General features: G+C 54.6%; 1 protein-coding gene across 2 annotated transcripts in view; it reads left to right on the top strand.

Moving 5' to 3' along the window:
• Positions 1 to 4,845: 4,845 nt before the first annotated feature.
• The window catches only part of ENG (endoglin), a 41,596-nt gene continuing 27,265 nt past the window's right edge, over positions 4,846 to 19,176 (top strand). For both annotated transcript variants that reach the window (XM_010351324.3, XM_010351325.3), the window contains exons 1-2: positions 4,846 to 5,273; positions 15,249 to 15,400. In XM_010351324.3, the coding sequence (XP_010349626.3) occupies positions 5,207 to 5,273; positions 15,249 to 15,400 (219 nt within the window). In that variant the 5' untranslated portion in view covers positions 4,846 to 5,206. The remainder of the gene's footprint in view (positions 5,274 to 15,248; positions 15,401 to 19,176) is intronic.

Here is a 19,176-nt window from a genome sequence, read left to right as displayed (position 1 = left end):
AAGAAAAAATAAAAAGCGACAGGTTGGGGGTTTACGGGAGGGCATCACAGCCGCAAATCTCCCTACGGGACTACTAAATGCTTGTTTCTATTATTTGAGCCTGAGTCCCAGGGTCTGTGAGAAAAATCTGACTTGGGAGTGAGGGTAAACAGAGACGGAAGAGGCCAACCCTGGGGGAACAAGGAGGGACCAGTGAGGAGACAGATAAGAGGACCAGGAAGGTGGGAGGAAAGCCAGGACAGAATGTTTTGGAAGCCAAGGGAAAAAAAGCCTTAATCCGAATTATCCTCTGCCTCTTCCCAGCCCTGTGGCCTTGCAAACCTGAGCCTCAGTTTCTTCCATTGTGAAATGCTGACATGACAGCCTCAGCCACTGGAGTGACTGCAAAGTGGCACTTGGCACAGGGCCAGGCACGTTTGCGGATGGTGGCGTGATTCTAATTCTTGTCTTGCCTTTGAGCTCCTCCAGACCAGCAGGTTGCCCTCCCCTCATGCAGATGAAGAAACTGAGGCTTAGAAAGCAGAAAGATCTTGCTGGGCATGGTGGCTCACACCTGTAATCCAAGCACTTTGGGAGGCTGAGGCAGGTGGGTCACTCGAGGTCAGGAGTTCAAGACCAGCCTGGGCAACATGGTGAAACCCTGTCTCTACTAAAAGTACAAACATTAGCTGGGTGTGGTGGCATGCACTCCCAGCAACTCAGGAGGCTAAGTCAGGAGAATCGCTTGAAACTGCCACTGCACTGATCTGGGTGACAGAGTGAGACCCCAGCTCAAATAAACAAAAAAAGATCTTGCCTGGGGCTACCTGGCCAGCGTGGGGCAGAGCCTGGGCACCCCGCTCCCAGGCCAGTTCTCTCTCTTTCCTTTGTCCTGTGGGTCTGGTCCTGCTGTTATCAACGGCTCCTGGCTCTGGGCTGGTGGTGGAGACGGTCAGCCGCCTGGTGGGTCCCTGGGGGCCGCCTGAAATTCCTTCAGTGGCCAGTGGCCAAGGTGGACAAGCTCCATCTTTTCCTGCAGCCCTGGCCTTCCTGGCCGGCCAGGAGGAAGAAGGAGCAGAATAAGTGCATCTGCCCTCTGTGGGGTCCTGGCACGGGGGCCTGGCCATCAGCCATGCGTGTCTCCAGTGTTCCCAGACAGCACCTGAATGCATCTGTATCAGTCAGAGCCCCGGCAGGAAACAGATGGCACGTTCCAGTAGGATCATTAGAGGAGAGTTGGATGAAGGGTCTGTTTACACAGGTGTGGTCAGGGTATAGGGAAGTCCCAGGGGACAGTGCAGAACCCCAGGGCTGGCAGCGGCATGGGCTGTGACCACCCTCAGCCTGAAGGGGCCAGGGGAGGAGCTGAGTTCACAGCCCAAACAGGGCTGGGCGGAGGGGGTCCCCAATAGGACCCTGGCCTTCAGTGGAGGGAGGCCACCAGTATGCAGTGACCCTGCAGGGAAGGGACTGGAGGATGGAACCTCCTCCTCCTGCCTCCTCTGTTCTCCTGGGGTGGGGTGGGGAAGCAGATGTGTCTCACAGGAGGGAGAGTGCAGCTGGGGGATGTGGGCTAACCCGAGGCCTGTGCCCAGCTGTGAAGCTGTGTGGCCATTGAGCTTCCTGGGGCAGGAGACCCAGTCCAGGACTGGCCTTTGCTCCTAGGAACTAATGGCAAGCCCACCTCTCTGGGCCTCCATGATCCCCACCTCTGCCTTGCCTTCTAGGGTCCCTCATGCTTGCTCGCTTTCTTTTTTTTTTTTTTTTTTTTTTTGGCGAGACAGAGTCTTGCTCTGTTGCCCAGGCTGGAGTGCAGTGGCACAATCTTGGCTGGCTGCAACTTCCACCTCCTCAGTTCAAGCGATTCTCCTGCCTCAGTCTCCTAAGTAGCTGGGATTACAGGCATGTGCCACCACGCCCGGCTAATTTTTGCATTTTTAGTAGAGACGGATTTCACCATATCGGCCAGGATGGTCTCCAAATCCTGACCTTGTGATCCGCCCATATCGACCTCCCAAAGTGCTGGGATTACAGGCGTGAGCCACCGTGTCCAGCCAGTCCCTCATGCTTTCAACAAATCTATCTCAAGAGCCAAAAGCCCCGGGCTCTGTGTGGGGGACACAGCATCAAAGGGCGTCAAAGTCTCTGCCCTCGTGGGGCTTCTAGTTGAGTAGAGAGACACATGCAGATGGCTGCACACAGGCTGGGAGTGTGACGGGAAAGGTCATGGTGCTGTGGGAGCCAGAGGTGACCTCTGCTTCACCCCCCACTCTCTGTGGTCCCAATCTCTTCCCTCCTCTGTGAGGTGTCTGGGTTAGGGGCTCCAGTTCTTCCTGGAGTCTACCTGGAGTCTCTACTGCTTTCTAGAGAATCCACTGGGTCTTGTTTACAAGGTGGATGGGGACAGACTGTGCAGTGTGGAGGGAAGGGGAGGGAAGGAGGTTTGGGAAGAGCCTCCTGCGGGGTCCCTGTTCCTGCCTCAGACGCCCCAAACCCCCTGTGACACCCACAGCCCCTGCCACATCTGTCCCTCACTCCAAACTCAGCGGGTGGTGGCAGGGAGGGAGGAGGTGAGCTTGGAGCCGGGCAGCCCTGGGGTTGGGTTCCTCCTCTGTAGAGTGGGGCTATAACTGTGCCCACCTCCTGGAGCGCCTGTGAGGATTCAGAGCTGATAAGGTGAACGCCTAGGGCGGGCCCTGGTGCAGACAGCGCTCAGCCCCTGGGGCTGGATTAACTGTCGCTGGGGCACACATCTTGGTCTGCGGCCTGGAGAAACCTCACAGCCACCCCTGAACCCCCACGGAGCCACCCTTTGCCTCGCAGTGCCCGTGGCCTCATCTTCGAGGTTGCAGAAAAAGGCAGAGGAGATGCCCCTCGCAGGGTGGCCTCCTGGGAGAGGACGCTCTCCCTTGACCTCACAGCCATGCTTGGCTGCAAACTGGCCAGGCAGCCACAGGCTGGGCGAGCAAAACTAGCCCCAATCCCCACCCAAGAAGCCACACCCACCCTCCCAGCCCCTGTGACGCTCCTGCAGAGACAAACACATGGCCGGCCGACTAGCACAGAGAGGCCAGGCCTCAGACCCCGGACTGATATCCTCCCTCTGGAGGCACCCAGGGCTCCAGCCTTCTCCCTCCCTTAGCCTCAGTTTCTCCACCTGTATCCAGGACAGGTTGATCCAGGGAGAAGAAACTTCTGGCTCCATCTCACCATGGGTCCTGCCAGCACACATAAAGATTTGCCCTCTCAAAGCCCAGCTCTGCCAGCATCCTTCTGCTCGAGAACCCCCCATGACTTCCGGTGGCCCTGAGGACAGCCCTGACATTTGAGGCCCTCCCAATGCAGGGCCACACTCTGTCTCTCCAACTTCCTGTCCCCACCACACCCCTGCTGGTCCCACGGTGGTTCGACTGCTTCCTGCTTCTGTGCCTTTGCTTCGTCTGGCCCCGCTGCCTGGCATGCCCCCCTCACCCCTTCTCCCACTCCTAGCTCACCCAGTCTTTCCAAGGGCAGACCTACTGCCAGCTCCTCCAGGTGGCTCGCGCTTCCTTCTCTGAGCTTCTGTGGGCCTGGCCCTGACTGCTACCTGTGAGGTCACATGGTGGGCACACAGTAGGTGCTTACTGTTTGCAGAATGAACATGGAACAGTTTGGGGACTGTCACCCAGCTCAGGGAGCACTGGTGGGGAAGTGTCTGCTGTATGTCCCAGGGCTCAGTGCCGTAGTGTCCTGACCCTTGGAAATCTCACAACAGCTTGGCCAGGAAGGCTCCATCGTGCCCTACTTTGCAAGCAGGGCAGCTGAGAATGGAGGGGCCTTGCCCAAGGTCTCATGGCTCAGAGTAAGCAGAGCAGGATTTGAACCCATGAGCCATCTGACTTCAGAAGTGCCATTAAAGTCCCCATCATTTGGAGCTGTCTTTTTCTTCCTCTTTTGAGACAGTTTCTCTCTGTCACCCAGGCTGGAGTGCAGTGGTCTGATCTCGGCTCACTGCAACCTCCGACTCCTGGGTTCAAGTGATTCTCCACCTTCAGCCTCCCAAGTAGCTGGGACTACAGGCACGTGCCCGCATGCCCAACTAATTTTTGTTATTTTTAGTAGAGACAGGCTTTCACCATGTTGGCCAGGCTGGTCTCGAACTTCTGACCTCAAGTGAACCGTCTGCCTTGGCCTCCCAAAGTGCTGGGATTACAGGCATGAGCCACTGCACCCGGCCTGGAGCTGTCTTTTGTCCATGAAGGGCTTTCTACCCAGGAAGGCATCAGACATGAAGTGTGTGGCCCTGGGCAGCTTCTCTGAGTCCAGAGACCCTGGCCCTAGCCACCTTGCTATGCCACTTTGGGACTTCCCTCCCTAGTCTGAGCCTCAGTTTTCCTGCCTGCTGGGCAGCCCTGTGTCAATTGCACTTAGCAGGCTGGGCTTGGCGCCCAAAGAGATGTGAGGTGGTAGAGGTAGGCAGGTTCCCAGCACTACCATCTTCTTGGACCAGTGATCTCAACACGTCGGGTCTCTTGTTTCCTCATCTGCAAAATGGGATCACTGAGCACATAGGGTCATGAATTCCACAGAAACTACTTTAGCCAAGCCCAGCCCCAGGAAAGGGCTCCTCGGTGGGCTGTTAGGGTGATTGTTTTCTTCTGTGGGGCTGCCTGATGCATCCCCACCCACCCGCCTTGGAGAGGGGGGGATGGGAGCATGGGGTGCTTAGGGAGACAAGCCTAGAGCCTGGGCCCTCCCTCCCACCCTACTGCCTACCCCCCCATCCAACTGCCTCCCCCCATCCCAGGGCCCCCCACCCAGCGACAAAGCCCGTGGCACTTCCTCTACCCGCCTGGCAGGCGGCCTGGCCCAGCCCCTTCTCTAAGGAAGCGCATTTCCTGCCTCCCTGGGCCGGGCTGGATGAGCTGGGAGCTCCCTGCTGCTGGTCATACCCCAGCTTCCATCTGCGCCCAGCCAGGACTGCTGCCGTCACTGCCGTCCACTGGAGCCCGGCACCCCCTCCCCGCCCATTCGTCAGACAGCGACCCCGGCCCAGCCCCACGTCCCTGTGTCTACTTCTCCTGACCCCTTGGCCGCCACCTCAGAAGGCTGGAGCAGGGACGCCGTCGCTCCAGCTGCCTGCTCCCCTCGGGTCCCCGTGCGAGCCCACGCCGGCCCCGGCACCCACCTGCAGCCCTGCCCCTGGACACCGGATAAGGCCCAGCGCGCAGGCCCCCGCGTGGACAGCATGGACCGTGGCGCACTCCCTCTGGCCGTCGTCCTGCTGCTGGCCAGCTGCAGCCTCAGCCTTGCAAGTAGGTGTCCAGGGACCCAGGGTGGGGAGACTCGGCCTCTGGTGCCCAGACCAGGCCCCAAGTGTACCCTGCCTCCTTCCTATATGCTGAGCTCCTGTCCAGCAGGGCCACCCTTGGGGCTTTGGAGGGTCACCGACCCTCCCAGTTTGGTGAAACTAAATGGTTATGCAGGACTTTGGGTGTTGAAAGCCTTGGGCAAACTAGGCTGACTCATTCACTTTAACCCTCGCCTCTGGCGTCTGTTCTCCCAGCTGTGTTCCATTACTGGAAGCCCAGGTCCCAGAATGCTGTGCAGCCCCCGGAGAGTTTCCTGCCCTCTCTGGGCCTTGCGTTTTCCAAGGAGGAATGGGTGGGAAGGAGGGCCCACAGCCTGGGCTCTGAGTGCTGGCTCTGGGTTCAAATCTCACACAGGGTCTTCCTCGTGGTGTGAGGGAACTGCCTTCGGGCCTCTGAGCAAAGTGGGGATAACAGACTTCCTTCCCTCTCCGAGCTGCTGAGAAGGCTGGTGGTAAAGGATCATTGCAGAGAGGGCTCTGGCAGGCTGGTCACTTCTGGGTTATTTTTAACTTTAAGTTCCTCCAGCTTACCTCGCAGGGCCTTTGAGCAGCTCCCAGAACCCTTTGAACAGGCCAAGGCTGCAGGGCCCTGCCCTTCCTCCCTCCCCGCTCCCTGATCCCCAGGAAGGGTTCAGGAGGGGCTGCTGGCCAGGTTAGGGGTTCTGTGGGACTCCTCGGCCTGGGGACTCTTCCAAGGGGTCGTGGCCTCTGCTACTTTCTGAAACTGACCAGAGGAGGGGCGGCGAGGAATGAGGGACCCCCCCAGCCCCATGTCCCACTCCCGACCCCTCGGGCATCTCAAGCTGCTGGCCGGTCCTGTGGACATCCCTTGACCCACCTGCGCATACAGGGGCTTCCTGAGGGATCTGGGGGAAAAGGGGCAAAAGTGAGCTAACAGTGTGGGGAGAACGGGGAAGGAAAACGGCAGTGGAGCAGCCACCTTCTCCCCACCTGCCCACCCCACAGCATTTTAGAGTCCCTGAGCCTGGGTCTCTGAAGCTCTTCCCACCACCTGACTGATCGGAACCTGAGTTTCAGACACAGTAAGTGACTTAGCAGGGATTTGACTCCTGGCCCGCAGGTCCCCAAATGTTTGCTGCTAGCAAGGTGTGATAGGGCAACCCCTCTTAATACGGCTCACAAGGACCCTGCAAGATGGCTGCTGCCATCATCCCCATTTTACAGAAGAGCAAAGGGAGGTTCTGACTTGCCAAGTTCACACGGCTAAGACAGAGCCCTGCCTCCGCTCTAGGATCTGCCTCCTTGGCTGTCCAGGCTTCCCTCTCCCGCTCCCGCATTTCTCGCTGTGGTCACACTGTCTTCCTCCTGGACTCTAGAGAAAGGTCCTTGCAGATGTTTAGGGCCTGGTTTTAAAGGATCAAAGGCAGTGGTGTGCTGGTAAATAATTAACAACAGGGTGGAGGGCTCAGTTTGTGGATAGCGTTTGTGGATTTCCATAGCGTATGTACTCCCACTCGGCTGACTTCAAGCCACTATCTCCCCAAGCTCAGAGCTGGGAATCAATGCCCAGTAGCACCCGGTGGTTGGTTCTACAGGGTCTCTGCAGGGGCAGATCACATTGGGAGCAGAGGTGACAGTCAGGGGCGTAAAACAAGAATAAATAAATTTGGACATTCACGCCGGGCGCGGTGGCTCAAGCCTGTAATCCCAGCGCTTTGGGTGGCTGAGGCAGGTGGATCATGAGGTCAAGAAATCGAGACCATCCTGGTCAACATGGTGAAACCCCGTCTCTACTAAAAATACAAAAAAAAATTAGCTGGGCATGGTGGCGTGTGCCTGTAATCCCAGCTACTCAGGAGGCTGAGGCAGGAGAATTGCCTGAACCCAGGAGGCGGAGGTTGCGGTGAGCCAAGATCGCGCCATTGCACTCCAGCCTGGGTAACAAGAGCGAAACTCCGTCTCAAAAAAAAAAAAAAAAAAAATTTGGACATTCATGATTTTTTAATAAATAGATAGTAATAGCCATGTAACAGCCAGTTGGAAAAACTCCTGGAAATCTATCAGTCTGGTCCCGTGAGTGGGTAGGAGCTGGAACTGGTGCACCAGGGGTCACAGGCTCCAAGGTACAATAGGTCATCAACCCAACTCATTTGTGGTCTGGGAAGCTGAGGCCCATGGAGGGCAGAGGGGAACCTGGGGCCAGGGCCTGGAACCCAGAGGTCCCTGCTGGGGGTAGGGGTAGGAGTGACCCTGACATCCTAGAAATGGGTCTGGAATTCATGTATGTAACTTGCTACCCTCACAACTCAACCTTCAGAAGTCAGCCTTCCACAGTGACTTGTCCAACTCTGTAAAGATGTGTGATCTATGGGTACGTGTAACAAAAACCCGATAACTAACTGGAAATGATCTAAATGTCCATGAGCAAAGACTGTTAATAAATTACCAAGGCCAGGCACGGTGGCTCACGCCTGTAATCCCAGCACTTCGGGAGGCCGAGGTGGGCAGATCACGAGGTCAAGAGATCGAGACCATCCTAGCTGACATGGTGAAATCCCGTCTCTACTAAAAATACAAAAATTAGCTGGGCGTGGTGGCACACACCTGTAGTCCCAGCTACTTGGGAGGCTGAGGCAGAATTGCTTGAACCCGGGAGGTGAAGGTTGCAGTGAGCCGAGATTGTGCCACCGCACTCCAGCCTGGGGGACAGAGTGAGACTCCATCCAAAAAAAAAAGGGAGAAAAAGTCACCTCAGAATTCCTTTATTGATACAGGTACTGTTAGCATGGTGGTAGGTGGCTTACTGTGGTTTTTTTTTTTTTTTTTTTGACTTTTTAAGCTCCTTTTAATCCAGGTGGCTCCACATTTTAGGAGTCTTTTGTCTACTTCTTTCGAACCAGGTCTCTGTGCTGTCCTGTGGACTCTATGACCATCCTCTTGCAGTTCTGGAAAATTCTGTCCCGTCAACCTGTCACCGTTTGCCTGGCAGATCCCTTTGTTCTAGTTATAAATACCACCATGATGCACAGTTCTGGTACATGCACCTTTTCCTGTATTTTGGATTATTTCATGTGGATTTCATCCTGGCAGCAGGGTTGTGGGGGCTCTCTGCCCGTGCTGGGCGGCTGGGGTTGAAGAGTGTTTCCTGAGTGTGGAGGATCCTTTGCTGGAGGACTTGAGGCCCCCATGCAGCTGGCCGCCCGCAGGGCGGGGGTGGGGGCGGGGGGTCTGGAACTAGCAGGAGAAGGGTCAGTGGTGCAGGACGAAGACCACAAACACCCACCTCTTAGAGGCTGTGTTCCCATTTGCCAGGAGGACAAAGAGGCTGGAGCAGGGGCCATGTGCCAGGAGAGCATGGGTTCTCCGGGACACGGGGAATGTGACCACTAGCATTCTCCCTCGCCTCATCCAGACAGATGTGACCCAGAGGGACAGAGGGACTTGCTCATGGTCACAGATGGGTTGGTGCTGGGTCCTCTGGCGACAGACCTATCTGTTTGCCCCAGTGCTGGAGAGGGATCTGGACAAGAGCAAAGCAGCCTCCTGTCCTCTGTCCCCGGCATGTCAGGCATAGCACCAACTCCTCCTTGCCTCTATCCCCAGTTTACAGATGAAAAAATGGAAGGTTGGGTCAAATGACAGGTCCAGATTTCCACTCCAGGCTGTCTGCTTCCAAATTCAGCTTATTTTCCCTCCCTGACTTTTGTGGCCCAGATGCTGGAGACTTGGACAGCTGTTTATCCTGGCTCTGAGGCCCCGTGCCTAGTTTCAGCCCAGGCTTTGGGGTACCAGCCTTGGAGGCCGAAGGGGACCCTCATCCAGGGTTTAGCTGGCTTCAATCCCTGTGGCAGGGGTAGTGGTGGAATAAAAAGATGATATAACAGCTGGCATTTATTCAGCACTTACTGCATGCTAGACACTGCTCTAGGCATGGTATGTGTACTGTCAGATTTAAGGCTCACAAAAGCCCTACGGAGGAGACACTCCTGCTGCCCCCATTTGACAGATGGGGAGACTGAGGCACTTGTGTAACTCAGTTAGATAAAGGGATTTGCCCAGTAACACTGCCCTGAAATGGGCCACTGGGGCTTGAGCCCTGGCCCCAAGCTCTGCACCGTGCTGCCGCAGGGGAGGGGATGAGGATCCTCCTGTTGCCTGCTCTTCTCCCCGAAGGCACTCAGCCTTTTCTCTAGTCCCCATAATGGCCCTCCCATCTGGGGCACAACCCCTGGGACCCCACCTTTACTTTCAGAAGCCCCATCTATGCCCTGCCCTCTCTTCTTGCCTTCATTCTTAGGTGAAACAGACCATCAGAACCCCAGTAGAATTAGAATATGTCCTAACCATCCCTCCCTCTTCCCCACCCACTAGCCATGGGGAAACAGAGTCCCAGAAGGGTGAAGGGACTTGATGCGGGTCATCCAGCAGATCAGAGGCAGCTCTGAGCCGCCAATTCCACAAATGGATGTTTGCTCTGAGCCCTGGGCTAAGTGATGGGACATGGACGGGTGTGGGGAGAAAGTCACTGCTAGGAGTGCAGACACACTGAGAGAACAGCACACCTGGGCATGTGGGGTTCTCCAAGGACATCCAAGGACGGGTGCAGATGCGAAAGGAGGGACTGACTTCAATGAGATTTCCAGGACAGGATTTTGAAGGATCAATAGAAGTTGGCCAGGGGCTGGGCACAGTGGCTTATGCCTGTAATCCCAACATTTTGGGAGGCTGAGGCGGGAGGATTACTTGAGGCCAGGCATTCAAGACCAGCCTGGGCAACATAGCGAGACCTTTCTCCATAAACATTATGAAAAATTAGTCGGGCATAGTGACTCACACCTGTGGCTGCTTGGGAGGCTGAGGCAGAGGACTGCTTGAGGCCAGGAGGTAGAGGCTACAGTGGGCTATGATTTCGCCACTGCACTCCAGCCTGGGCAACAGAGCAAGACCCCGACTCTCAAAAACAGACCAGGTGGTCAAAGGATGAATGCTGGTCTAGGAAAGGACGTGGTAGGGGCATGAGCGAGGCGTGTTTGAGGGAAGAGCCCACATCTCCCCACTGACGAGGCATAAGTAATTGTGACAGTAGTCACTGGTTCCTGAGCAAGCCCAACTTATCAGGACCTGGCCTAGTGCCGTGGCTGGTGTCATTTACCAGCTGGCTCACCGCCTCCATAGGGAGCTGTGATGACCCTCATCCCCAGTTACAGATGGGAACCCCGAGGATGGAAAGGCAGCTGGCGGGTGGCAGAATCAGGACCTGAACCGTCGGCATCTTTGATATCTGTCCGATTGCTGTGCTTTGCTTTGCTTTGCTTTTGAGACAGAGTCTTGCTCTGTTATCCTGGCTAGAGTGCAGTGGCATAATCTTAGCTCACTTCAACCTCCACCTCCCAGGTTCAAGCAATTCTCTTGCCTCAGCCTCCCAAGTAGCTGGGATTACAGGCGCACGCCATCACACCTGGCTAGTTTTTGTATTTTTGGTAGAGATGGGGTTTTGCCATGTTGGCCAGGCTGGTCTCGAACTCCGGAGCTCAGGCGATTCACCCGCCTTGGCCTCCTAAAATGCTGGGATTACAGGTATGAGCCACCACGTCGGGCTGATCGCTGTGCCTTTCACCTCTACTTCAGGCTGCAGCATGGGAACTTGACGCTGCAGGCATTGCAGAACCATGGGGGCACCCGGGGCCAAGGTGCGCTGAGACCTTGCTGTGGCTGGGCACAGTGACTGGGCTGGATGCTGGGAAACCTGTGAGGCTGTAATTGAACCTGAAAAGAGTAAAAGGTGGCTAGGAGGTGTGTGGTGCTGAACAAGGCGGGGCAGGCTTGGCAGCAAAAAAGACTCTTGTTGAAAAGTGTCTGCCTTGGGAGGCTGAGACGGACAGATTGCTTGAGCCCAGGTGTTTGAGACCAGCCTGGGCAATAGGGCGAAACCCAGTCTACAAAAAATACAAAAATTAGTGGGGTGTGGTGGTGCACCTGTAGTCCCAGCTCCTCAGGAGGCTGAGGGCATGAGAATCGCTTGAACCCAGGACGAGGAGGTTGTAGTGAGCCGAGCTTGAGGCACTGTACTCTGGTCTGGGTGACAGAACAAGACTCTATCTCAAAGAAAAAAAGAAGAAGGTGGTCAGGGAAGAAAAGTATCTGTGCTCTGGTATGATGAAATAATATTCACAGCTTCCGTGTCTGGGGCACCTACTCCGTACCAGGCACTTGGCAGGGGTCGCCCCATCAAGCTGACAGTCAGCCAGCGAGTGCCCACAGCTTGCTGGAGCCTGACACCTGGGTTAAATCCAGGCCCCGGCACTGAGTAGTCAGGTGACCTTGGACACATTACTTAACCGCCCTGGTCTTCAGTTTCCTCGAGTGTGCATGGGTGTGATAGCAGCTGCCTCATGAGGCTGCTGTGAGGATCAAATGAGTGCACTGGTGTAAAGCCTTGAAATGTTACCTAGGCTCCCAGTAAGCATGATGGGAGCAGCTGCAGCAATTATTGCTGGTCTGCAAATGGGGAAACTGAGGCTCAGAGCGGTCAGGCTTCTGTTCAAGGTGACCAGCATTTTGAGAGGCAGAGCTGGGATTTGACCTAGGCCATCTGGCTCCAGAGCTGTTTTTCTTGATCGTCCTCCAGGGTCCTGGAGGTAGCCATTTGGGAGGTCTGGGAGGTGCTGTGTGCACGTGGCTGGAGAGGGCACAGTGGTGGGAGGTGGCTCCTGAGTCTCTCACTTTGGGCTCCAGTCACCCAGGCCCCCAGTGGCTCCTCCTCTGACCCAGTCCCCGGAGGTCCTGGAGTTTCCCTTGGTGCCAGGGGATTGTTTTCAGCTTGGTCTGGGCCCGCCTCAGGCTCCGGGAGACAGGCCCAGGCGTCACACTCCCTCCTGTCTCCCCATTCTCGTCTGAGGGGTGGGGGTGGCCAGGATTCGAAAAGTCCCCAAAATAAATGGACCTCTTATCTGATCTCCCCGCCAGGCCCGTTATCTGATCATTACATAATGGCCAGGCCTGTGGCCTCTCCCGCCAGCTGACGGCATGGAGGAGGCGGCCCCAGGCGGCCTCAGCCATCGGGAGGAACTGGGGTTCCTGGAAGTCTGGGGAGGGGGCAGGGAAAGCCCCAAAGGGAAAGAGGGAGGTGCTGTGACAATCTGCAGGCCAGACACTAGGTCATGTCGGGAGATGTGGGTCCGAGGCCCGGCCTGGTCAGCCATGTGCTGTGAAACTTTGACGTGCCCCGCCCCTCCAGGCCTCAGTCTCCCCATCTGAGTAGGAGAGGCTTCAACTAGATAACAGCCAAGGAACCTGTGCTCACTGATGAGGAAAGGGCGCCCGCGTTCTCCCCACCCTCTCCTTTCCTCATCAGTGAGCACAGGTTCCTTGGCTGTTATCTAGTTGAAGCCTCTCCTACTCAGATGGGGAGACTGAGGTGGCAGGCCTGGAGGGGCCCCGGGGCACGTGGCCTCTCAAAACCATCACCTGGACTGCCCAGCCGGGCCTCGGACCCACATCTCCCGACATCTACGTGACTGGCCTGCAGTAAACTGCCAGCCAGGCACGGTGGCTCACACCTGTAATCCCAGTACTTTGGGAGGGTCTGGCGGGAGAATTGCTTGAGCTTAGGAGTTTGAGAGCAGCCTGAGCAACATAGCGAGACCCAGTCTCTACTAAAAATAAAAGAAATTAGCCATGCGTGGTGGCACACACCTATAGTCCCAGCTACTAAGGAGGCTGAGGCAGGAGGATCGCTTGAACCCAGGAGCTCAAGGCTGCAGTGAGCCATGATCACACCACTGCACGCCAGTCTAGGAAACAGAGTGCGACCTTACCTGAAAAATAAATAAATGGAAATGTAAGAAAGAATTGCCATGTGCCCAGTCTCATGGAGTCCTCCCAACCACCTCTATGGATCATGTGGGCTCATTTGCTGTCATTTTACAGACCAGGAAATTGAAGACTCGAGGGGTGAAATCGTTCACCAAAGCCACATAGCTTGTAAGCATTGGGCCTGAGAGGCAAGCTAGGTCGGCCTGGCTCTAGGGAGCTTGCTTTGAACCAAAATGCCACTATGCCCAGGCACTCCAGAGTCCCTGGGACGTGCCGGATAGGGCCAGAGAGAGGACATACAAGGCTTGGGCCCCCGGCAGCCAAGGGTCCTCTTCCAGATCTTCTCCTTCACAAGATAGAGCTGGGAACGGCGTTGCCATGGCAAGGGGCGGCTGTCCCGTGTCCTTTGCTGACTTCTGGGGCCCAGAGCCCAGCGTGCAGTGGAAAGATGCCGAAGGAGGCCGGTGGGGCTCCCGACAGCCCGGGATTCGGAGGAAGCCTCCCCGCCCCCTCCTCCGAGCTGGCCTTGGCTGGACATGAGGCCAGTCTCTCCGCGCCCATCTTTGATCTCCAAGAAAACAGGAAGTAAGCGCGACAAGATGGAGACACAAACTTCCAAACAGTCTCCCCTTCTCTGTCCTCCTTCCCTCCTCCGGAGCCCCCCTTCCTCCCTGGCACATTCCTCAGGACGAGGTGTGGAGCCTCATTTCCTCTTCCTCTCCTGCTAGGTCAGGGTGAAATTCCATTCCTTTCCCTCAGGACCTGTGTTTCTGGGCTCTGCGGGCTCCCGCAGCCTCCCTCCGAACCTGGGCCGCCCGGTCGGCTCACCCTGTCCCTTGGGGCCAGGGAAGTCTCAACCCCTTCAGACCATTCCTCCCACTGCCTTGCGGTATGAGAGGCGAAGCTTTGTCTCCTGATCTCAGCTCCTGCCTTACTGGAAGGAGATGTCAGTTCACACCTGGGCCCTGCCGTGAAGTTAGGGTTGCCAGATACATCAAATAAAAATAGGCCAGGCATGGTGGCTCATGCATGTAATCACCATACTTTGGGAGCCCGAAGTGGGAGGACCCCTTTAGTCCAGGAGTTCAATACCAGCCTGAGCAACATGGTGAAACCCCATATCTACAAAAATGCAAAAATTAACAGGGTGTGGTGGTGCATGCCTGTAGTTTCAGCTACTCAGGAGGCTGAGATGGGAGGACCACTTGAGCCTGGGAGGTTGAGGCTGCAGTGAGCTATGATTTTGCCACTGTACTCCAGCCTGAGCAGCAGAGCAGAGTCTGCCTTAAAAAAAAAATAATAAAATAAAAAATAGGGCCAGGCACAGTGGCTCACGCCTGTAATCCTACCATTTTGGGAGGCCGAAGTGGGCAGATTGCCTGAGCTCGGGTTCGAGACCAGCCTGGCAACACGGTAAAATCCCATTTTAATTAATTAGTTAACTAAATTTAAAAGAAAAAAAAAAAAAGATCAGCATGGTGGCTCACACCTGTAATCCCAGCACTTTGGGAAACCAAGGTGGGGAGATCACCTGAGGTCGGGAGTTCAAGACCGGCCTGACCAACATGGAGAAACCCCCTCTCTACTAAAAATACAAAAAATTAGCCAAGCGTGGTGGCGCATGCCTGTAATCCCAGCTACTCGGGAGGCCGAGACAGGAGAATTACTTGAACCCAGGAGGCGAAGGTTGCGGTGAGCTGAGATCACGCCATTGCACTCTAGTCTGGGAAATAAGAGCAAAACTCTATCTAAAAGAATAAATAATCTAGGAGGCCCAGTGAAATCTGAATTTCAGATAAACAGTGAAAATTTATCTAGGATTAATATATTCTATGCAGTATTTGTAATATACTAATACTTAAAAATACTCATTGTTTATTTAAAATTTGAGTTTAGCTGGGTGTCCTTTTATTCGTCAGTCCTATACCTAGTAGCACTGTGACCCTGAGTAGGAGATGTTTCCTCTCCAGGCCTGGGTTTATTTATCCATGGAATAGCTGTAATGATATCCATGCCGTAAGGTGGCTGTGACAGTGCAGTAAAGCCCTTAGCGCGTGTCGAGTCCCCAGGAGACATTTGGAAAGTAGAGTCCGTGTCATCACCTTATTCTCACCTGGCCTCTTTCTGGATGTTTCTCCAACAGATCTTGAAGAAACAGTCCATTGTGACCTTCAGCCCCTGGACCCTGAGAAGGGCGAGGTGACATACACCACCAGCCAGGTCCTGGAGGGCTGTGTGGCTCAGGTCCCCAACGCCATCCTCGAAGTCCACGTCCTCTTCCTGGAGTTCCCAAGGGTGAGTGTCCCATGGGAGGGTCAGGTGGGGGCTCAGAGGAAGCTCCAGGGCAGATATGGGGTGAGGGGTGCCTTCCTCATGGCTGTCAGTGGCTGAGTCGTCATCAGATCCCCTGCCAAGAGGGTGATGTGGACATATCACAGGGTCTGTAAGAGGTGGCATTTCAAGGGGCAGAGTCTGGATCAGGGCAATCTCATGGGTGCCACCACCAGACTTAAGTGGGAAGAGCTGAGTAGAGAAGAGCCAGGCGGGTCAGGGGACCAGGTGAGTGTTGCTTATACACTTCCAATGTGGAGACCTCATGAGACCTCAGAGGACGCAGCTCCACTCTGGGCAGCTTGGACTTTGAAAAGTGCTTCTCGGGCCGGGCGTGGTGGCTCACACCTGTAATACCAGCACTTGGGAGGCCTAGGCAGGTGGATCTCTGAGGTCAGGAGTTCGAGACCAGCCTGGCCAACGAGGTGAAACCCTGAATCTACTAAAAATACAAAAATTAGCTGGGCATGTGGCATGTGCCTGTAATCCCAGCTACTTGGGAAGCTGAGGCAGGAGAATTACTCGAACCCAGGAGGGGGAGTTTGCAGTGAGCCAACATTGCACCACTCGACTCCAATCTGGGCAACAGAGTGAGACCTTGTCTCAAAAAAAGAAAAACGTGCTTCTCAGTTGAGCCCAGATCTTTCTCTCTGGAATGTCCCCTGCTGAACATCTGTGACCCTCAGAGATCCAAAGGCTACTGACAGCCTGGAGACGATTCTCCCCAGGAGACCCCAGCCCACCATCAGTTTGTCTGATACTTTTGTCCTTCTTCTTCTTCTTCTTTTTTTTTTTTAAAAAAAAGATAGGGTTTCACAATGTTGGTCAGGCTGGTCTTGAACTCCCGACCTCAGGTGACCCACCCGCCTTGGCCTCCAAAGTGCTTGGATTAGAGGCGTGAGCCACCACGCCTGGCCCTTTTGTCCTTCTTAATAATAACAAGGCTGGGCATAGTGGCTCATGCCTATAATCCCAGCACTTAGGGAGGCTGAGGCAGGAGGGTCACAAGGTCAGGAGTTCGAGACCAGCCTGACCAACATGGTGAAACCCTGTCTCTACTAAAAGTACAAAAATGAGTCAGGCATGGTGGCACTTGCCTATAATCCCGGTTACTCAGGACGCTGAGGCAGGAGAATCGCTTGAACCCAGGAGGTGGAGGTTACAGTGAGCCAAGATCACGCCACTGCACTCCAGCCTGGACAACAGAGCGTTATTATTTTGTCTCAAAAATAATAACACCTTTGTTAAGTGCTGTGTGCTAGAGACTGTGCTAGGGCCGACTCTATGCCAGAAATGAAGCATCTCACATGTATTAAGCCTCCGAGGCTTATCTGCTAGGGTCTGTTATTATCCCTACTTCTTGGCGGAGGAAACTGAAGCTGGTCGTGAGTGATGGAGTGACATGCTCAGGGCCAATGTTTACACCAGATCCCTGGGGATGCCAGAGCCAGCCTGTCACTTGGTTCCCCACGTGGATCTCGGCATTCAGGTGGCTTCTGGCCTGGTTGGCCTGGAGGTTACACCTGCCTGATAATGACTTGGTGGTGTCAGCTCTGGGTAAACTTATGGCCAATCTGCCCTCAAAACTGTTAAGTTGCCCGGCGTTTGTGCAGTGATAAGAGAGTGCTCGGACCATCAATATCAGGGGGCCCTGCTCCCCACCGCCCTGCCTTCCACGAGGACTGTGGGCTTTGATAATTTCCAAATCATAGATAGCCCCAAACATACTTTGTGTGGTTTTCATAGGCATTGTCATTTTTCTTCACATTTGGGAATGATACTCAAAATGCGACTGCCGCTGTAAGTTCACGTTGTTTGTGTCAGTATTCAGGTCCCGGTGTCTCCTCTGGGTGCCTGCGATCCCCCAACCCTAACGGCTCAATACCAGGCCAGGGTGAGAGGAGGGGCTCTTGGCAGGTGTCCAGGTCTACAGGAGACAGGTGTGTAGACAGCCAGGATCCAGGGGACTGGTACATTCTCAGGGAGCACAGGGCCAGGGCACCCCAGCTGCTACAGATTAGGCAGGGCTTGTGGTGATGGCCACACCATCCTGAACACACCTGATCTCGTCTGATCTTGGAAGCTAAGGAGACAGGCTTGGAGGAAGGTACATCATGCATGTCCAGGAGCTCACCAAGGGAAGGAGGTGGTGTGGAAACCACAGAATAGAGAATGCAGAGGCAGAGGCAGCAGTCTCTGCCTGGGGTCATCATGTGGCAGGAGCTGGAGGTTCCCCTGCAGGACTGGGGAGATGGCAAAACATACTTCACCATATTAAGAAGTTTGAGGCTGTGTGTGATGGCGCACACCTGTAATCCCAACACTTTGGGAGGCCGAGGTGAGTGGATCATGAGGTCAGGAGTTCAAGACCAGCCTGGCTCACATAGTGAAACCTGTCTCTACTGAAAATACAAAAAATTAGCCGAGCATGTAGTCCTAGCTACTTGGGAGGCTGAGGCAGGAGAATCGCTTGAACCTGGGAGGCAGAGGTTGTAGTAAGCTGAGATGGCGCCACTGCATGCCATTCTAGGCGACAGTGCGAGACTCCATCTCAAAAAAAAAAAAAAAAAAAAAGGTTTGAGCTGGAAACGGTGGCTCACGCCTATAATCCCAGCACTTTGGGAGGCTGAGGTGGGCTAATCACAAGGTCAGGAGTTTGAGACCAGCCCAGCCAATATGGTAAAACCCCATCTCTACTAAAAATACAAAATATTAGCCCAGCTACTCAGGAGGTTGAGGCAGGAGAATTGCTTGAACCCTGGAGGTGGAGGTTGCAGTGAGCCGAGATCATGCCACTGCACTTCAGCCTGGGCCACAGAGCAGACTCCGTCTCAAAAAAAAAAAAAAAAAAAAAAAGTTTGATCATTATCCTGTGGGCAATGACTGTTCTTGGAGGGATTTTAGGGGCATGGCAGAGTGCCACTGTAAGTCATGTCATATTCCAAGAATCCTTGAGTTCATGACAACAAAATATTCCTGTCAGCCTCTGCCTCTTCTAGAGAACTCAGTCCATGGAGCTTCCAACATTTAATTCAAAGAGCCAGGCGACAGGCCTGCCAGGATGTTCATTTGAGGATGTGGTGGAGACATCTGGGGTCCAGGAAACCCAGGGTTCAGTCCTGGCTTGCACAGCACCCTGGAGGGCAGAGGGTGGTCCTCCCCACTCCCCCGTAGACATACCTTTCTTGGGCACAGGAGCTCAACTGAACACACAGAGTCGCAGAAGCTGACCCAGGGCCTGGATTACACCACATCACTCTTTTTGTTTGTTTTTTGTTTTTTGCCTCAGACTCGCAAGTACCTGGGATGACAGGTGCTTGCCACCATGTCCAGCTAATCTGCTAGTTTTTGGATTTTAAAGTAGAGTTGTTTTTGTTTTGTTTTGTTTATTTTTTTTGAGACAGAGTTTCATTCTTGTCACCCAGGCTGGAGTATAGTGGCGCAATTTTGGCTCACTGCAACTTCTGCCTTCCGTTTTCGAGGGCTTCTCCTGCCTCAGCCTCCCGAGTAGCTGGGATCGTTAAGTGTGTACCACCACACCCGGCTAATTTTTGTATTTTTAGTAGAGACGGGGTTTCATCACATTGGCCAGGCTGGTCTAGAACTCTTGTCTTCGGGTGATCCGCCTGCCTCGGCCTCCCAAAGTGCTGGGATTACAGGTGTGAGCCACTGTACCCAGCCGAATTTTTGTATTTTTAGTGGAGACAGGGTTTCTTTTTTTTTTTCCTTTTTTTTTTTTT

Source organism: Saimiri boliviensis, chromosome 2, assembly GCF_048565385.1.
Source record: "Saimiri boliviensis isolate mSaiBol1 chromosome 2, mSaiBol1.pri, whole genome shotgun sequence".
In the NCBI taxonomy this organism is placed as follows: Eukaryota; Metazoa; Chordata; class Mammalia; order Primates; family Cebidae; genus Saimiri; species Saimiri boliviensis.
The sequence above is the reverse complement of the archived record's forward strand: the minus strand, read 5'-3'. Positions and strand labels throughout refer to the sequence as shown.